Below are 21,310 nucleotides of genomic sequence, written 5' to 3'. Positions count from 1 at the left end.
TTAGAACCATGCATAAAGTTTCATAGGGAGAAATACCTGTCCAAAAGACTGAAAAAGACTGTAGGCGTAATTTCCGCCAAGGTCAGTAACTTGTTTGTCTGATCCTGGTGTGAAATCTGTGTGGTGGAATAAGATGCACACATTTGTATCATCGTCCCTAGCCTTTTCTTGTGCGACGCGTACGTTGATGTTAGACGTACTTCTAACAGGCAACGGCCTAAATACAACCGCCCAGAAATGAACTCAACGACAGTGAGATACGTGCAGGTAATGTTTATTCGGAAGATTTACCAATATTGCAAACACACATTACTATACATCCGCAGACTTTCATGTGATTATGAGTGTCACTATAGATAAGAAGTAGATGACATTTACTCTGTGTCAGTGGTCACTTGGGGACAGGTCCACGTCATCAGTAACATGTCATCAATGGCCGAAAGGTAACCAGGGGAGAATTTAGTCTTCTTAGCTACAGTGAGGTAATAACATTGTCATGAAGCAGACTAGGATCAGAATCACTTGCTGACAGGCCCGATATATGTTTCGAGAAATGTTAATGGATCTTTCAAATTGTTTATTGGGATAGTTGTTTAATGTCATCAGAAAAACAATCCGCGCAAAAACTCCTGTATAGCATACTGACTGATAGTACTGTAACCTTTAGTCTCTTAAACACAACTAATCAATCAATGATAAACGCAGCATGTTCCTTATGCTAACAAGAGGGGATTTGACCATTTACAAAACGTTATATTATAACACGAGTCAAACGGTATCGCTCTACTGTAATAGCACACACAAAGGCGAACACTGCAAACTAATACATATATTGATTCTAACAAAATGGATTTAAGTCAACAATGGTATACAAAAACAACCAAATAACAAAACAAATTACTTGTATCAAATCAAATCATTTTAGAGATTTACAATTTAGTATAATTTGATTTGCTGTAAACATAGCAGAATTCCCCATGTCAAACAAGAACGCAATTTCAAGCAGGGTATGGTGGTCAGCGTGGAATGGTCGTTTACTGGATGACAAAGAACGTGACAACAGTCAGAGAGAGCAGGTATGCTGAAATTGTCACCGTACCCCCAGCTGAAACAGAGAAGTGAACCCATTATAGTTCATGTATGGAACAGATGTATATTTACGTGAAATATATCTGTATCTACCATCGGTAACAACTTTCAACTTTCATCTTCCCAAGTTCAAGGAGAACAAGTTCAAATGATTGTGGAAGTTGTTTCCTTTGCAAAACTTAAAGGTCTTATCAAACATTTAAAATATACATAAAGCCAGCTATAAACAGGTGCCTGTAGCCTTCTTTCAGAATTTAAAAATGAAATGTTTTCTTTCCATAACAAAAACAAAGCATGACATTACGTTCAGGTGAACGAAGAACTCAACAACTACTTGTGTTTCTACATTTAACATTTCTCAATTGTTACTTTATATTTTTGGAAATATTTATCTATCAAAACAGAGGAATTGTGTGTGCATAATAATAACCTTTATTATGAATAATCTTCTCACTGTCCCGCTATTCAAGAGTTAAAGGTACAGCCATTCAACACTATACACATAAGCATTGATTAGAACAAGCTCTGAAGCATTGCTAGAATCTTCCTCAATATTTCTACCCTAAGATTGTTTTGAAAACGTTAGGTAGGTTGTAGGTCAAATCCTGATCAATTAACTTTTAAGCATGAGTTCTAGCACGTTGTTTGAAGATTTCATAGATTTAATGCTCGTCACAAATGTTTTCCCACCATTTTGACAGGTGGCTCCTTTGTAACCGCTTGCACAAGTACACGTGGTGGGAGGCTTGCTTGCTTCACATTTTCCCCCATTGAGGCATTCTTTCCCATCAGTAGAACACACTCCCTCTGGAAAATGAGGAAACACGTTAGATTGAATGTTATGTCATACTGTTGAACTGAAAATTAAATCCGAAATTCGAAACAGTGAAAACATATACATGTATATATGTAACATGAGGTTCGGTATGTTTGTTGATGATACAAAAAAACTGACATTATATTCATCGGACATATTTTGATCATTCCTTTCCATACCTCATTAAGAAATACCACGACACATTTGTTATTCTATAGCTCTCGACTACCACCATCACCTCCGCTACCACTACGACTGTTGCAACCATTATTGCTGCTATCGTTGCTATTGCTGCTGCTATTACTACTACTGCCAATACTTCTACTGCTATTACTACCACTGCTAGCATTGCTTCTGCTACTACTACTTATACTGCCACCGCTGCTTCTATCATTACTACTGCTACTACCATTACGACTGCTGCTACTGCTGCTGCTATTACTACCCAGGTAATACTTCGTCTGCTATTACTACCACTTTTTCTATTACTGCTTCAGTCAATATTTCTGCTAATAACTGCAGTTGCTACTAATTTGACAACTAATGTCATACAACACATGTGAAATTTTATTGCAAGTATACCAATAATAAGAGTAACTGCACTCAAATATTCTTGTGATTATCCAAAACAATATGTAGATGTTGACATCAAATCGGAGTAAACACGTCTCATCTATTTTACCTGTGCATTTCTTTCCATCTCCAGCATAGCCAGACTTGCATGTGCAGTTGTAGGATCCAGGTGTATTTGTACAGTTAGCGTGTTCATGACAGTCATGTTTGCCGGTACCCTTGACTGTGCATTCATCGATATCTAGTGTAGAATATTCATAATTACAAATGTATTAGACACATAGCAACCTCCGTCAGCTCTAACTCCATTCACTCATTCACGAAAGTGCATCACATCATGCAGAGACGATGGTCGACATGCACTGTAAGTACAATACAAAGCCACTGCACTTGAAACGCTTTCTTCACTCACTCGTTGTTAATGACCACCAAGGTCTTACCGACGGGTCAGCCAGATCTTATTTACCCCCTGTATTGATACTGATATTATCTTGCAACATGTTTCAGTAAATGTACAAACTGAAGGATCTTCGATACTTCTATCCAAACATTTATGTTTGGGATTCATACAAAAGTTTCGACCCATTCTCTTTCGTTCGTATCAGTGTACACATATGACTTTTGTAGTTTTGTTTCCTGAAACATTGATGGTAGACTGTACACTGTCATCAAACAATATCTGAAAATAGAAGCGACTAAACACTTTCCACATCCATAAGGAATCTCTGCTATAACAGTGTTGATTGTACAACTGTACAAGTAAAACATGTAAATGTCTTTCCATCCCCAGCATAGCCAGGCTTGCATGTGCAGTTGTAGGATCCAGTATTTGTACAGTCAGCGTGTTCATCACAGGGAGCATGGAAGGTTTTACATTCATTTGTCCCTGTTGTAGAAAATGCGTCGACACATATGTAGTTTGATGTAATGAAAATTTGCATAATAGAACATTTACACACACACGGATTCACTCTCTCCGGAGAAATCCTATGGAACATGTAGATATCTCTCTCGCACTCGCCATCGTTAATGTTCATGAATACTTCGAAAGAAAATAAGATACTTTAAAGAGCGTTCATTTAATACACTCCCGAAACAATACTAGTGTGCATGGATGCAATAATAAGCAAGAAATGGTAGAATGTAATTTAAACATGACGCATAATCAACCTGATATTTTCACATATAAGTGGGTGAATTTGAATCAAGAGGACATAAACTTGAAAGTTGATATCAGATCGAAGTGAGTGCAATATTAGTGAGTGCATCCTTAGAACACACTCCCTCTGGAAAATGAGGAAACACGGTAGATTGAATGTTATGTCACACTGTTGAGCTGAAACTAAATCCGAAATTCGAAACAGTGAAAACATATACATGTATATATGTAACATGAGGTTCGGTATGTTTATGGATGATACAAAAGCTGACATCATATTTATTGGACATATTTTGATCATTCCTTTCCATACCTCATTAAGAAAATGAGGTGAAATTGGGTTTTACGTCGTACTTCAGAATATTTCGCTCATATGACGAACCTCATTAAGAGATACCACGACACATTAGTAACTCTATAGCTTTTCCACCACCACCACCATCTCCGCTACCACTACGCCTGGTGCAACCATTATTGCTGCTGCTATTACTGCTGCTGCCAATACTTCTACTGCTATTACTACAACTGCTAGCATTACTTCTGCTACTACTACTTATACTGCCACCGCTGCTTCTATCATTACTACTGCTACTACCATTACGATGTTACTGCTGTTATTACTACTCAGGTAAAACTTCTTCTGCTATAATTGGGGCGGTGGGGTAGCAAGCGGTAAAGCGTTCGCTCGTCACGCCGAAGGCCCTGGTTCGATTCCCCACATGGGTACAATGTGTGAAGCCCATTTCTGGTGTCCCCCAGCCGTGATTTTGCTGGAATATTGCTAAAAGCGGCGTAAAGCTAAACCCACTCTCTCACTCACTATTCTATTACTACCACTATTACTATTATTACTGCTTCAGTCAATATTTCTGCTTATAACTGCAGTTGCTACTAATTATACAACTAATGTCACACAACGCATGTGAAATTTTATTGCAAGTATACCAATAATAAGAGTAACTGCACTCAAATATTCTTTTGATTATCCAAAACAATATGTAGATGTTGACATCAAATCGGAGAAAACATGTGTTAGTCTCATCTATTTTTACCTGTGCAAGTCGTTCCATCTCCAGCATAGCCAGACTTGCATGTACAGGTGTAGGATCCAGGTGTATTTGTACAGTTAGCGTGTTCATGACAGTCATGTTTGCCGACACCAGTGAGTATACATTCATCGATATCTAGTGTAGAAAATTCATAATTACAAATGTATTATGACACATAGCAACCTCCGTCAGCTCTAACTCCATTCACTCATTCACGAAAGTGCATCACATCATGCAGAGACGATGGTCGACATGCACTGTAAGTACAATACAAAGCCACTGCACTTGAAACGCTATCTTCACTCACTCGTTGTTAATGACGACCAAGGTCTTACCGACGGGTCAGCCAGATCTTATTTACCCCCTGTATTGATACTGATATTATCTTGCAACATGTTTCAGTAAATGTACGAACTGAAGGATCTTCGATACTTCTATCCAAACATTTATGTTTGGGATTCATACAAAAGTTTCGACCCATTCTCTTTCGTTCGTATCAGTGTACACATATATGACTTTTGTAGTTTTGTTTCCTGAAACATTGATGGTAGACTGTACACTGTCATCAAACAATATCTGAAAATAGAAGCGACTAAACCTTTTCCACATCCATAAGGAATCTCTGCTATAACAGTGTTGATTGTACAACTGTACAAGTAAAACATGTAAATGTCTTTCCATCTCCAGCATAGCCAGGCTTGCATGTGCAGCTGTAGGATCCAGTATTTGTACAGTCAGCGTGTTCATCACAGGGAGCATGGAAGGTTTTACATTCATTTGTCTGTTGTAGAGAATACGTCGAAACAAATGTAGTTTGATGTAATGAAAACTTGTATAATAGAACATTTACACACACACTGATTCAATTACACTGGAGTAAAACTATGGAACATGTAGATATCTCTCTCGCACTCGCCATCGTTAATGTTCATGAATACTTCGAAAGAAAATAAGATATTTTAAAGAGCGTTCATCTAATACACTCCCGAAACAATACTAGTGTGCATGGATGCAATAATAAGCAAGAAATGGTAGAATGTAATCTAAACATGACGCATAATCAACCTGATATTTTCACATATAAGTGGGTGAATTTGAATCAAGAGGACATAAACTTGAAAGTTGATATCAGATCGAAGTGAGTGCAATATTAATGAGTGCATCCTTAAAACACATTCCCTGAGGAAACACGTTAGATAGAATTGTATGTCATACTGTTGGACTGAAATTAAATCCGAAATTCGAAACAGTGAAAACATATACATGTATATATGTAACATGAGGTTCGGTATGTTTATGGATGATACAAAAACTGACATTATATTTATCAGACATATTTTGATCATTCCTTTCCATACCTCATTAAGAGATACTACGACACATTAGTAACTCTACAGCCTTTCCACTACCACCACCACCTCCGCCACCACTACGCCTGTTGCAACCATTATTACTGCTACCATTGCTATTGCTGCTGCTATTACTACTGCTGCCAATACTTCTACTGCTGCTATTACTACCACTGTTGCTTCTATCATTACTACTGTTACTTCTGCTATTACTACTAAGGTGATACTTCTTCTGCTATAACTTGGTCGGTGGGGTAGCCTAGTGGTTAAGCGTTCGCTCGTCACGCCGAAGGCCCGGGTTCGATTCCCCACATGGGTACAATGTGTGAAGCCCATTTCTGGTGTCCCCCAGCCGTGATATTGCTGGAATATTGCTAAAAGCGGCGTAAAGCTAAACTCACTCACTCACTAATTTATAACTCTGCTATAACTACCACTATTACTATTACTACTGCTACAGTCAATATTTCCGCTGCTACTACTATTACTGCAGTTGCTACTAATTCTACAACTAATGTCACATATCACATGTGACATTATATTGCAGTTATTCCAATATTAATAAGACTGCACTCAAATATTCTTGTGATTATCCAAAACAATATGTAGATGTTGATATCAAATCGGAGAAAACACGTGTTAGTCTCGTCTATTTTTACGTGTGCAAGTCTTTCCATCTCTAGCATAGCCAGGCTTGCAAGTGCAGTTGTAGGATCCAGGTAGGATCCGAAAGTTTATTATTACAGATTTGATTTGGGGGAGAATGGAATCAACAAAAACAAATTGTTTAAGCATCCTTGGTATTGCAACTGAGAGATAGGTAAAACATTCCTACCACAGAAGAAGTGATTAGAGTGAAGGCAAACACACCATTATACGTCACAACGAATACAAAGGCCATCTTGGTGGTTTGATGATGCAGTAGCGCCTTGTCGTACCTGAGAAAATGCTGTTTAAAATATGCTAAAAAGTTGATAAATACTCATAATTAACAGTTTGGCGTACATATCGTTAAATAGTTATACAGAATTCACACCTTTCCTATGGAATTAGAAACAGTTTCTTTGTCTCAACGTTAAACTCTCTAGCGAATATTTGACAAATCCTTCAGCGATTTAGAACACATTCAATTCTAACTACTGGTGTTTTTACATGTACCTTTTCTCAGTTGTTACTTTATATTTTTGGAAATGTTTATCGATTAATAATATTGTCAATTCGGTTGAAACAGAAGACTGATGTGTATATGATAATAACCTTTCTTATGAGTGATCTCACTCTCCCGCTATTTAAGTGTTAAAGGTACAGTCAGACAACAGTATACACATAAACATTGATTAGAACAAGTAACCGGAAGCTCTTTTTCAGTGCTTGAATCACGGATATCAGTGGTGAGGGGTATTCAAGATTGTTACATGTAACTCGTCAACAAGTTTTTATTAAAACTCTTTAATATCTATAAACACTATGACGTTTAAACTTCGACTTATTCTATTCGGGTTGGATAACACATATTTAATCTACGAAAGTATTCCATAATTATAGTACACCAAAGAAGAGGACAACCAGTCTCTATTATTGCAGAAAGAAACAGTGTACGATTCCGGCTCTAATCACGTGCCAATATTAGATAACGATCATACCTGGTGTTCGCAAAAACGTTTGAGTATCCTACACAATCGATTACGGCAGTCACAAACACACGCAAGTGCAAGTCAATTGTTCACAATAAGAACATGGACATTGCATCAGACACCATTTTGGTACTTAACCATTACTAGAATCTTCCTCAATATTTCTACACTAAGAATTTTTGAGAACGTTAGGAAGGTTGTGGATCAAACCCTGATCAAATAACTTTGACGTTGTGTGAAGATTTCATAGATTTAATGCTTTTCACAAATGTTTCCTCACCATTTTGACAGGTGGCTCCTTTGTAACCGCTTGCACAAGTACACGTGGTGGGAGTCTTGCTTGTTTCGCAATTTCCTCCATTGAGGCATTCTTTCCCATCCTTAGAACACACTCCCTCTGGAAAATGAGGAAACATAATTGTTGGACTGAAAATTAAATTCGAAATTCGAAACAGTGAAAATATATACTTGTAACACGAGGTTCGGTATGTTTGTGGATGAACAAAAACGGACAATATGACATCATATTTATCGGACATATTATGATCATTCCTTTCTATATCTTATTAAGAGATACCACGACACATTTGTTATTCTATTGCTTTTCAACTACGTCCACCTCCGCCGCCGCCGTTACCACTGTTGCAGCCATTATTGCTGCTGCTACCATTGCCATTGATGCCGCTATTACTACATTTGCTGCTATTACTACCACTGCTAGCTGGTATTACTTCTGCTACTACTACTTACACTGCCACTGCTGCTTCTATCATTACAACTGCTACTGCCATTACTATGTTACTTGTCACATGCAATTATACCAATATTATTCAGACTAACTGCACCTAAATATTTTTATGATTATCAAAAACAATAAGTAAATGTTGATATCAAATCGGAGTAACCACGTGTTAGTCTCGTCTATTTTTGCCTGTGCAAGTCTTTCCATCTCCAGCATAGCCAGGCTTGCATGTGCAGTTGTAGGATCCAGGTGTATTTGTACAGTATGCGTGTTCATAAAAGTTTGATAAATACTCATAATTAACAGCTTGGCGTACATATCGTTAAATAGTTATACAGAATTCACACCTTTCCTATGGTATTAGAAACAGTTTCTTTGTCTCAACGTTAAACTCTCTAGCGAATGTTTGACAAATCCTTCAGCGATTTAGAACACATTCAATTCTAACTATTGATTGATTTAATTGATTTCGATTCACTTCTTGCATCACTCATACTAAGACGTAGATTCGACATACTAACCGCACGTTGTCCTGTTTAAATCCCATACCTACATTTCCAGCTAACTTATTCAATGTAACGGATTAGTTAAAATAACTTTGTTGAAATGTGTTGACTTATTTCTACTGATTTACCAACGTCGCAGGCGTCCCCTGCATATCCAGTACCGGTACAGTTACATTTGCTTGTAGTCGTGTCGCATTTTCCTGAATTGTTGCAATCACCCGGAATCGCACATCCATAGACGCCATCAAGAACTGCCCAGCAGGACAAAACTGAGAAAAGGGAAAAAAATTGTGACATACCAGCATTATTGTTTGTATTTGCATATTTCTATATAAGTGTTACATAAATACAACATTGTTACTAATTTCATGTAAGAGTACGTAATAATCGTTCCACAATTAACATTTCTATCAGTGCATAATTCTTATCTTAAATGTACATTACTCAATCGTTTCTTGTACCCTACAGTTATCATTAGAGAATGGAAAGGAAATAACTTGTCATGATGGCTAACTTACCCAGTAAAGGTAAGGAAATAGGAACTCTGAAAAGCTGCATGTTCTTCGCCTTCTTGTCAACTCTCGAATGTCCAATGCGCGTTTGCCCATATATACCATGATGTTGTCATAGTGACCAACGTCATGCATGTGTATTGGCGACGGGCGAGGGTGGAGATAAACAAATAAGAACTGGGGCACATACTAGGCTTGTTAGGGCTTTCTGTTTTCACGATTTCGTACTGTATTGCTGCTTTAATATCTTATCTGTGCCCGACATGTAGCTGAACTGTTTGTTTTTTCTCAAGCCAGACATAGCTTTACCTCGATCTGCAAAACTTTAACGTTTCTTAAAGTCTGTCATACGCTGAGGAATAACTACCACTGTCTGTCAACAAGGAGATGATATGCAATACAGTAAGCCTGAATAAAATTGGCGAGGAAAACTTTCAAATTAGGAGAATCGTTTGCATACAAGTATTAGCCTGATGTGCAGTTATCGTAATTTACAATACAATGTAATTTCGAATAATCTATAGGCTGAGTGTCTCTGAATAACTTAAAATGATAAAGATTTGGGTTGTGGCACATCTTCATACTTACATATGATTTGTCAGGTTTTCAAAACCGAATAAGAAGAAATTAAATATGAATATGAATCGAAAATATCACCATTAAACTAACAAATACGTCAAGTCCGCAGTCCTTGCTGTAATTTGGTCACCTGGATTATCTGAGCCAACTATGGGTGTTAAGGAGAATTGTTGTGATTACATATTACTGAAATACAAGTAATATGTATTCCCGAAATACCAGTAGTGATATCACTAGCAGTGGTCCCATTGCAGGTTCTCGACAGCATAACAGAGTGTGCTTTCAAAATTCGTGGACAAAGTATTCTTGTAAGATTTGTGATAGATGCAAGACTTATTTGATTGGTTATGTGTGTCGTTTCAACAAATACATGTTGCAATGATGAAATGATTTATTAACATATTCTTTGGACAAAACGGTAGCCGTACATGGACTATTATCAAAGAACAGTCGGTCTCGACTAGAGTTTTTGATATATAACTTAGACCTTTTTCCTGCAATCAGACTCTAATAAGTTAGAGGCCACATGTTGCTGATATGAAATTTGCTAACAAGGGAATTGGTACCTTAAATTTAAGAACCATTCTCAGACAAAGATCAGCACCCTCAAATGTCCGCAGTGTTTCAAATTTCAGGTACCACAAACAGTATCACTCTGTCGTATTGAACGTGTGAGGATATGGAGCATATAGTGTAAAGTCAGTTATTTGTGTCTGCCAAAATGCAGCATGCAGCAACAGCCACAACGAATGGTGACTTTGATGCTGTCGTCAGTTATTCAGATATGGACTAAAGCATCGTTATCGAACCCTCAATCGCAACTTTGACAACGGTGTATTTTTAGCACCATTTCCCGGATTCAGTCACGTGTTTGTTTATCTTTTTGCCTCACATGAGGTACATGTTTTCTTCACTATTATGGGAAATAACCCACAGTAAGACGTATCTTAAACCTGTAAAAAACTGTTCTCCACAGGAGGTACAAATGCCATCGTGATCACGATTGTTGAATGAGTCATGCCGATTGTGCCTAGCTCTAATATGCGGTCGGTATCCAAAGACAAATATCATTAATCACAGAGAGTGTCAAGCTATTTGATTAACAGCACGGACAAGTGGCAGAAAAAGGAAGATCTACCTACGCAAATCTTGATTTAAGAATCTATACCTTTGGACTCTACGAAACAGTAGTGTTTCAAAACACTGAACAAATTCAAGTACTCAATACCTTCCCTGTTAACGAAACATGTTGAGACCAGTGACTAGATTATGAACGTACCGGTACTTCAGACAGGGTTAAAGGAGAATACAAGAACACGTCTAGATGAATTCTCACCACGCTAAAATTAAATTATAAATTACATCATTGTTTCGTCCAACATTTCCAAGTTGAATATGGTGTGGAATGTTGAAACATGATGAAAGATGTTTCTGTATCATAATGAAACTTTGTATATGACTTTGAAAGTTGTTTCTGTTGGGAGTGACCTTGAAATGTTGACGGCCTAGATGATATGATATTAGACGTTATTCAAAGTTATGGTGTATGCAGCGATAATCAATAACGTCCTCATTAACCAACCAGCAGCCCATGTCACATCACTTAATTCCTTCTACAAGGAGTTTCAGGTTCTTATTTTTTTGAATACGTACACATATCAAACACTATATTTTCTGAAAAGCAAATTCACTTTGCCTGAATTATTGTGTTAGCATTGAAAGTATTAAATCATTAAGTGCAATACAGGAAGTCACAAATTGACGTGTGTCCAATAGTTGTAGTCTGTGAAAGTGTCAGGAATTAAGGTTAGAAGGAGGAATCCTCATATAATGTGAATGTATTCAAAGAGCGACCAATAACAACCAACCTAAAAGCATTAAGCTGTCTAGCATAGTTCAGTTTGGTTGAACTAATATACGCCTAAATAATTTGAATTAAATAATTTTATTGTAATATGTTTCCAAATAATTTGAAAAGAAATCCCCATCAACAGTAATACATGTTCAGAAAGACTATGCCTCAACCACTGACGTTCGATCTGGCGACAATTGCCCTATTTCCATTAACTTCACGGCCCATTGCTGCTCAAATAGTCCAACTGACTTTGGAAACGAACTGACGTTTTGCTGACCGGTGGCAGGGCATTGCGAGGGAAGATCGTTTATGTAAACTATGCAAACAAAATGTAATGGGAGATGAGTTTCATTACATCTTTAGATGTGAAGCTCTTCTCCCAACCAGATTATTGTATATACCAAAACTTTTTTATCAATACTCAAATGTTTATAACCTTTGTAAAATATTGACACCAAAATGTACAAAAGAACTGAAATGCCTGTCTAGATTCATAAATATTTTACAAACCCTGTTAAGAAATAGTCACTAGGACGCATGTATTATGTGTAATATAACTGTTTTGTGTTTTGCTCTTGTACCGCCGTAGGTGGTTTTTGAGTCAATAAAGATTGATTGATTGATTGATTGATTGAAAGACGCTATTATGAAGCTGAACACTGAGAGACTCATTTGTGTGATACAATGGTTAGTACCATGCCGGTTGTAGGTTGAGAATACTTGTAGATAACGTCCCTATGAACCAAAGCGATAGTTGTTGCTGTGATCGTGTATAGTATAGTGATTTACGCTTGCTAAAGTATCTTGAATGTGCATAATGATCACACGCAGTCTGTATAAAATACACTATAAAATACATTTCACTCTTGAAGAAATGACTTATATTGAAAATGGGTAGTACAAGGTAGTTAATATTGGCGATACCGTAATGCCCATGTCTAAACTAACATATCCTCTCATTTTAACTTTGGCGAACCACGTGGAGTACATGTAACACGACTTTTTTTGTGAAAACGCGACCGTGCATGTGTAACGGACCAGGTAACCTCAATTCAAGATGCCTAACCACCAACACCTGTAAAGAATTTGCTGGTGGTTAGAAGTGAAAAACACTATCCTTGAAAGATAAACAGTTCTCATACCGTGCCTGACAAATGTTGAACGTGAACGTAAAATTGGCAAGCCCAACACTGGCCAGTCTACTGTGTCTGTTGCACGTGTCATGAGGTGCAGTAGACGGACAAGTCAAAACCTGAGGACACGCGTGTATCAAACGGGTACGGCATCTGAACGCATCTGGCCAGAACGACCACATTTGACAATCAAAATAGGCTACGTCATTTGCGCAATCGTTTCACGACCGTTACGCCAACCAGTAAGACACTGTTTCGGTTTCGCGTGACTGTCCAGACCAAATAACTCATGGACTGTACTAAATAATTAACGACATTTGTCTTTGATGACACATATTATATAGACAGAAACAGCAAACTGCAAATTCCCATAGTGTAATGACACCAGCAAGGCCATTAATAAAATCACAAATCATGAATACGGTATGATTTAGCTACAAGTATAAGTAAGTGAACGGAATTAAGTCAGATTGACAACTGGGGTCACCTATGAATACAAGTGTGATGATTACAAGTAAAACTGGATTGCCCTAATATCAATTATGGTGTCAATTCCACGCCCAAACACAATATCTGATCGAAATTCGTGGAAAATGTTTGCGTGATATTTATGAAACGTAATTGCTTGGTATTTAAACAGAAGGTGTACTGGACTGACCAATGTGTAATTTTCAACAAAAGAATATTATCTTATAAAATCATAAAACCGTTCAAATCTTTGTATCAACAGCTGTTGATAGTGATATAGAAACACTTTAATGAAGCTGGAAAAAAATTGCCTTTATTAAAAGACTCACAGTGTGTACTGGAGAGTAAATATCGCAACATTGCTTTGGAATATTTACAACCAGATGCACATTTCATTACATCAGACAAAAGCAACATGGGTCATATATGAAACGTCCTGACAAGGGAACTGATGCTTTAAGAGATAAATTAGGTTTCAGCAAGCGTATGGATTTAACGAACTTTTGCAAATTAGTTTTCAGTCATGGAAGGTTGTGCTTATCACTGTAAATGACAATGATGATATTCATAAACACAGGCTTCCATTATTGCCACAATACAGTGTACTTTTTAACTAGATATTTCGATAAAAGGAGCATATGTCCATGCAATATACCTGCCGCAGGTAAATACAGATTCGAAAACTAAAGTGAGATAAGGGATCAGTTGGTGCACGCACAGCTTATAGAATCAAGTGTTAAGTCAGGGAGGCACAGAGGTGCACTTCAAATGAATTATTCCCCAAAACCTCAGGGCATCGATTCGAGATTTATAGTCGTAGAACAAAGGTTACAGGCCTTAGCTTGATAATACCATGGGATTATCCGTGCACGTGGTAATCCACAAACGGTAATAAAACATTCCAGTCCGACACCTGTAATCTCCTGAGACTCTTCAAAACAGAAGTTTTCTGTCAAGCGTTGTAGCCTGTAAGATATGGCCTTACTGTAAACACATTTTGTTAAGCATGGGTAAAGTTAGTTGCGTCCAGGAATAATGTGTGCCTGATAAATTTTTCAGTACGAAAGTACCGGGTCAAATGAAGGTATCCACATGACAACAGTATATTCTCGTATTGATTTGCAGCTCCTAGTTTTTTAAAGTAAACAGCAGGCAAAACCTTACGTGCTGTCCCTGAGGAGCAACCGACCGACGAGCAAATTGAGTCTATTTAAAATACAAATATGGTGATCTTTCGACAATCTAAAATCACAAGTCGTCACAACAAAGCTATCTGGAAAAGCAGAGTGGGCTCTTTAAATAACGATGATGTACTTTTACATGATGTTACAATATGTTTGGGTGTTTTTCTAGAGGGAAATATATCGATCCTTAATGAGACCAGGCCTGGAACCCTTATGTAGCCAATTTCTGTCTATTCTCACGACCACGATTAAATCTGCTTTTTGATAAACATGTGACCCTAACGAGACGTAACTTAATAGAATACAAAAAGTTGTTCTTCACACGACGAACAATTCACTGGGCCACAGGCGCTGAATATGTTGTGTTGTGCCCAGCTGTGATTTTGTGGTCGGTTTCCCAGACAAATTTCAGCATGCATGTGATCAATGATCATGCAAAAAGGCTTGGAAACTAAGTATCGACCAAGTGGTAGGAGAAGGTAGGCGATAATGATATCCGAAACCTTGATTTAAGATGTATTTTGTCACTAGGACGAGGTTTAATCCTGCACAAACAACAACAGAGGATATGGTTGTCCCCTCTAAAGCATGACAGACATAGAACATGTTAAAGGACTTGATACCTTCTTAGTAACTGAAGACATGTTGAGGTCCGTGATAAGGTTAAGACAGGATAAAAACAAAAAGACACAATCACTTGTGACTTCACACAATACAATTGATATATCAATTCGTTTAAGGCTTTCACATCACCAAAGAATATTACGTTTGATTTTGTCAAAATATACCAATGAACCTAGAAGCTGAATTATAAACTGAAAACCCCCTACAAAGGTTATTGATCATTTATCATAAAAGCACATAGATCGAAACTATTACTATTTTCTAAAATTTACATATTGTATGTTTGGACTGAAAACAATCCCCAATCACCTTGAGACCAGAGAATTGGCACATGTGCCCCAGTTGTCTAAGGTTAGGTATTGACGTGAAAGTGAAACTAAGTAACTTTGTGTCAACCAGCAGAGTAGTTCTTCATCGCTAACATATAACTCTGACAAAATTCTTCATCGCAGTAAGCATTAGTAAACCATTCATACTTTTTACATAATATTACATGCCCTGCAATACCAGTTGACATCTTCGTTTGCATAATGTCATTAGATGATGATCAGGTCAGTACAATATTGTTCACTTCGCGCACTGAATTTATGGGTATGGCGTTAAACTACTGCTTAAAACATTCATATTTTAGCAATGGTCTGGGTAACCTCTAGTGATTTAGCTCAACACACATAATTATAGTAAACAGTTAATATTCTTTCCTGCCACCGATGAACGACTGTGGTCAAAATGAGAAGTACTTGAAAACTATTGCATTGGAACGCATAGAAAATATATGAAATTGCTGATTTTAAAGATGATTATCTTAACCTCAAGTGCTATAGATATATATGCATAGTGTACAATACGAAAATATATGAACGAATATTATAGAACATATAGAAATAGAATTAAACAGACAGCAACATTCATATATCTAAAGAATGAAACAAACATAACATTTAGGACATTCTACGTCCTGATTTAAAACAACATCTACAAAATGAAAGTAATATATAGGCCATAATGATATATATCAGCTGAATTCATCAGTGCCAATTATTCACCCGTGTACGGTTCTCAGTCTATCAGACGCACGTATTTATGAATCGCAATCAGTTCTTGATGAAATCAAGGGTTCGACATAACGTGAGCGTATTCTGCCCCTCTAGTTGCACAGTCTACTTGAATTATAAGTTGGAATTTACTTATAGTGCACAAGAGTCGACACTAAGTATTTTGATCAATAAAGTAAATGTTGCCATAAAAGCAAAATTAAGTGTCAGCAAAAGGACACATCTTTGTGAATTTCGAATGTAAATTATCAAACATATCACACATCATTTCTTCCCCCAAATACCAAACAAACCAAACACACCCAAAGGAATTTTACTACGACATCCTTATCACGTTTTGTATAGTGAAGAACAGTTTTAACGTTGTAATAAATACGTTGAATGAGTAAGTGAGTGAGCATAGTTTTCGCCGCCTTTAGCAATATTCCAGCAATATTACGACAGGGGACATCAGAAATGGGCTTCACACATTGTACTCATGTGGGGAATCGAACTCGGGTTCTCGGCTTGACAAGCGAACGCTTAACCACTAGGCTACCTCATTGCCCCTTATGATACGTTGAAAAGAACTAAGCAAACACAACAGTTTTCAACCTATTTATCAGCAACAGTTTTCACGTTGTAAATTTTGAAACTTAAAAACATAACGACTGATGGACACGCTATCGCACTTTAGAAAACCCCAGTTTGATCTATCCCCAAATAGAATCCCAAGTGTTTTTGCGGCTAAGCAGTAGGTGCGCCACTAATATCCATATATAAAATACTCTTCCAAAATCATCATAGCAAGAAAGGGGTTACAACGGATACAAAATCTACTTTAAACGACACTCGCAATGTGGAAACAATAGTGCAGTCAACTGGAAGAATATCAAACCAAGAACGCAGATTACTTACGGTCTGGGTAACGCCTCCCTCACAAACACCATGCACGCAACACTCATGTACAGACTTGTTTTATTGACATGTTCAATGCATGTCTGTTTTCTGTCATGCATTCCAGCGTACTGTTTATTACCTTGCAACTTTTATAAATGTAAACATATCCACCGTATCTAAGAACTTCAGGCTCAACCCTTATCCACACCCTTGTGTTTTATGTTTGTCTTCGCGTTCCTGCTGAGGTTTGCCACACGACCACAAATTGCCCTGCACTAACAGGAAGTGTATTTGCACTTTTTACACTTGCCCTGCTGAGAAGAAGTGTATAGCCACAATGTTGTAAATTCTGAATTTTGTAACCACCGAATTGAAGTATTCACGCCGTGGGGGCAAATAACACGAATGGATTACTCAATGTAATAACGATTTATTGTTGGAGGGGACACCACGAACAATGTTGTGGTATTCTTTATGCTGACGTATCTACAAACGGAACTAACCGAGGGTGAAACAGTACTTTGAGATGTAACTTGCAGTCAAATGTATAGTAGGTAAAAAATAATAAAATGATTAGAAAAATAGAAAAGAAAATTACTTGTCGTAGCTCCTACCTTATATCTATTACCTTTTTCAGAAGAACTATTACAATTACCTGGTTGTAATGTCATTCGTTAGGAAAGGTCGGCTCAGCTGCTTTATTCATAGGTACATTTTATCATTAGTTAAGCATATTGACAGTTAATTCTATGAACTTCATTTCTAAAAGACAATGTTTTGTAAACAATTGGAATGATTGATAAAACTCATTGCTTACTGCATTGGCGTTAAATTAAAATTGCTTTATTTTCACGAATCATTATAAATATAAACCTTGAATACTAAGAGGAAACGTGTGGCACTAGATGTGAACGTCTATACGTGTATGGATTTGCTGGTCTGTGAGTTTGTAGGTTGCGTGAGACCTACATTATTTTTATGTGAACTGCACAAAATAAGTGTGTCCATTTTAAGTCAATATTTTGCGGTTGTGTCGAAATTGGGATAACTCAAAGCATTGATGTAGGTCCCTTCAACTTTGGCACAACGGTGCTTAACTGTACATTTTGTTGATTCATAGTAATTAATTAATCATGTTCTTAGAGAAAGAAATGATGTATAGGTAAAATATTGTTTACATGAAAATGATTCAAACAGAATTCCTGGAGTCAACAGATAGAAAGAGAGCACTTTCTTTATAATGTTATTCATAGTGTTACGAATACAGCAATCTTCCACATGAAATATGGAAACGTCACACTGATTGTTGTACTCCATAGAACATATGATGTGGCACTGAACATGCATGGTATTATTCCCCCAGCTGTACATAGCATGAGATACAATATTCTTCCCAAATGAACACAACATGAGACATTATTATTATGCAACTGAACATATCAGGAAACATATTGTTCTACCGAACTGAACGTAACGTGAGACAAGTTGATCTACCTAGATGAGACATCATAAATATTATTTTGTAAAAATGGAACGCATACACATAAGCGCACCCGCACCCGCACAAGTGCTATTAAAGTGAAACAATATTTGATATATTCCGATTTCTAAAAAACACCCAAAACGTTTAATAAAAATCACCAGACCACACACTTTTTATGCTGCTGTTTCTAACTTGTAAGACAATTTTATGGATAACAACGTCTTTATATCGTGAGTGCGGCGTTTCGATACAGATTCTTGTCAAGCAGGTACAAAGCAGATAATAAATTTTCTGTATGTGATCTGTTTTCGCTGCGGGCTGAGTGTCATTTAACATTAGACATATATCCACGACAGCGTTGTTACGCCACTATATGCAATTGTATCCGTGAAGAACGGGATAAGAATGAGTCTTACTCTCCCGTCGTCTGTTGTAGTGACGGCATCGGATTGTCAGCCTCGGTGCCTGGGTGGATGGTAATCGTATGCCAGCTGTGTGGACCAGTGCGCATTCAGCAATATGACAGTGGTTTGTAAATGATCGAATCTGGACATCCTTACCCCGTTTTAATGACATGCATGTATAGTGAAGAACAGTTTTAACATTGTAATAAATACGTTGAGTGAGTGAGTGAGTGAGCGAGCTTAGTTTTACGCCGGCTTTAGCAATATTCCAGCAATATCACAGCGGGGGACATCAGAAATGGGCTTCACACTAGGCTACCTCACCGCCCCTAATGATACGTGTGAGCAAACACAACAGTATTCAACCTATTCATCAGCAACAGTTTTCACGATGTAAATGATGTAACTTAAAAACATAACGACTGATGGACACACTATTGCACTTTAGAAAACCCCAGTTTGATCTATCCCCAAATAGAATCCCAAGTGTTTTTGCGGCTAAGCAGTAGGTGCGCCACTAATATCCATATATAACAGACTCTTCCAAAAATATCATAGAAAGAAAGGGGTTACAACGGATACAAAAACTACTTTAAACGACACTCGCAATGTGGAAACAATAGTGCAGTCAACTGGAAGAATATCAAACCAAGAACGCAGATTACTTACGGTCTGGGTGACGCCTCCTTCACAAACGCCATGCATGCCACACTCATGTACAGACTTGTTTTATTGACATGTTCAATGCATGTCTGTTTTCTGTCATGCATTCCAGCGTACTGTTTATTACCTTGCAACTTTTATAAATGTAAACATATCCACCGTATCTAAGAACTTCAGACTCAACCCTTATCCTCACCCTTGTGTTTTATGTTTGTCTTCGCGTCCCTGTTGAGGTTTGCCACACGACCACAAATTGCCCTGCACTAACAGGAAGCGTATTTGCACTTTTTACACTTGCCCTGCTGAGAAGTGTATAGCCACAATGTTGTAAATTCTGAATTTTTTAACTCGAATGGATTACTCAATGTAATAACGATTTATTGTTGGAGGGGACACCACGAACAATGTTGTGGTATTCTTTATGCTGACGTATCTACAAACGGAACTAACCGAGGGTGAAACAGTACTTTGAGATGTAACTTGCAGTCAAATGTATAGCAGGTAAAAAGATACTTTAATGATTAGAAAAATAGAAACATAGACAAATAGAAAAACATATTTACTTGCCGTAGCTCCTACCTTATATATATTACCTTTTTCAGAAGAACTATTACAGTTTCCTGGTTGTAATGTCATTTCGTATGCGAAAGGTCGGCTTAGCAAATCAGCTGCTTTGTTCATAGTTACGTGGTGTTACCGACTGTGTTTCCGTATCAATAATATCATATATTGGGAATAAAAATTGTATTAATATCTTCATCATATAATGTCATTCTTAATATTATTCTTAAATAAAGAAGCAAATCGTACGTGAATTTATACGAAAAGAAACGAGCATTCTGTGTAAGAATACTTAGTGGTACACCAAGGTGAAGTTCGTTCATGACGGTAGCATATGGTTGTGACTAGTCGCTAATACAGTGCAAACATAACTGATGCTTAAAATAAGATCTTTCTGTCTAAAAAGAAAAAAACAAATCAGGCAGGGTTTTCCTGGCAGTGTTTCTATTTCCATTGCGGGTAATCACCTCATCAATATCAGTTTCTGATACCTCACGGAATCGATTCGTCGTCTGTATTGTGATCGATTAATCGAAATCCTTGGTTGGTACCTTTCTTTGATGATTGCCTTTCAGTCGTGCCTCACAATCCGTACCTTCAATTTGAATGAAGTACTCCGTTTCATATTTTCCAAAGTCAATTACTGCAGTAACGACTCCAGAACCTCTGTCATCATTTCTTACAGAATCACCAATTTTGAAAATGGGACAGCCATGTTTGTTAACAAACAATGTAAACTCGCGACGACGTCATCAATGAAATGTTAACGTTTTAGTATTTGCACGGCGTGTATGGACTTTTGTGAAAGTAGTTCGTGGATTGACGTAATTTGCACAGTTATCAGATTTGGATACCAAGTTTATCTGATTGCTTTATTGCACTGATAACACCCTCCCTTAGGTAATAATATCAATTACTTTATTGTCTTATCCAGATTCGATCATTTACAACCACTGTCATATTGCTGAATGCGGTTATACACAATAAACGGG

At 37.3% G+C, this 21,310-nt stretch overlaps 1 protein-coding gene across 2 annotated transcripts in view; it reads right to left on the bottom strand.

Annotated features, from left to right (window-relative positions):
- Positions 1-950: 950 nt before the first annotated feature.
- LOC124257222 (adhesive plaque matrix protein 2-like) overlaps positions 951-21,310 on the bottom strand; it is a 136,972-nt gene continuing 116,612 nt past the window's right edge. Inside the window, exons 1-3 of one of the 2 annotated variants that reach the window (XR_006893205.1) lie at positions 4,691-4,782; positions 1,780-1,896; positions 951-1,105 (exon numbers count right to left, since the gene is read on the bottom strand). Coding sequence is in view for 1 of the 2 variants with exons in the window: in XM_046691242.1 (XP_046547198.1) it covers positions 1,035-1,105; positions 7,951-8,067 (188 nt within the window). In the remaining variant the exon portion in view is untranslated. Of the gene's footprint in view, positions 1,106-1,779; positions 1,897-4,690; positions 4,783-7,950; positions 8,068-21,310 lie in introns of those variants that run through there. The other variant, XM_046691242.1, reaches the window with a different exon arrangement.

The sequence above is a fragment of the Haliotis rubra genome, unplaced genomic scaffold (genome assembly GCF_003918875.1).
Source record: "Haliotis rubra isolate DU_JTF1 unplaced genomic scaffold, ASM391887v1 Scf652, whole genome shotgun sequence".
Lineage (NCBI taxonomy): Eukaryota > Metazoa > Mollusca > Gastropoda > Lepetellida > Haliotidae > Haliotis > Haliotis rubra.
Note: the sequence above shows the minus strand (reverse complement) of the source record. Positions and strands in the feature narration are given on the sequence as shown.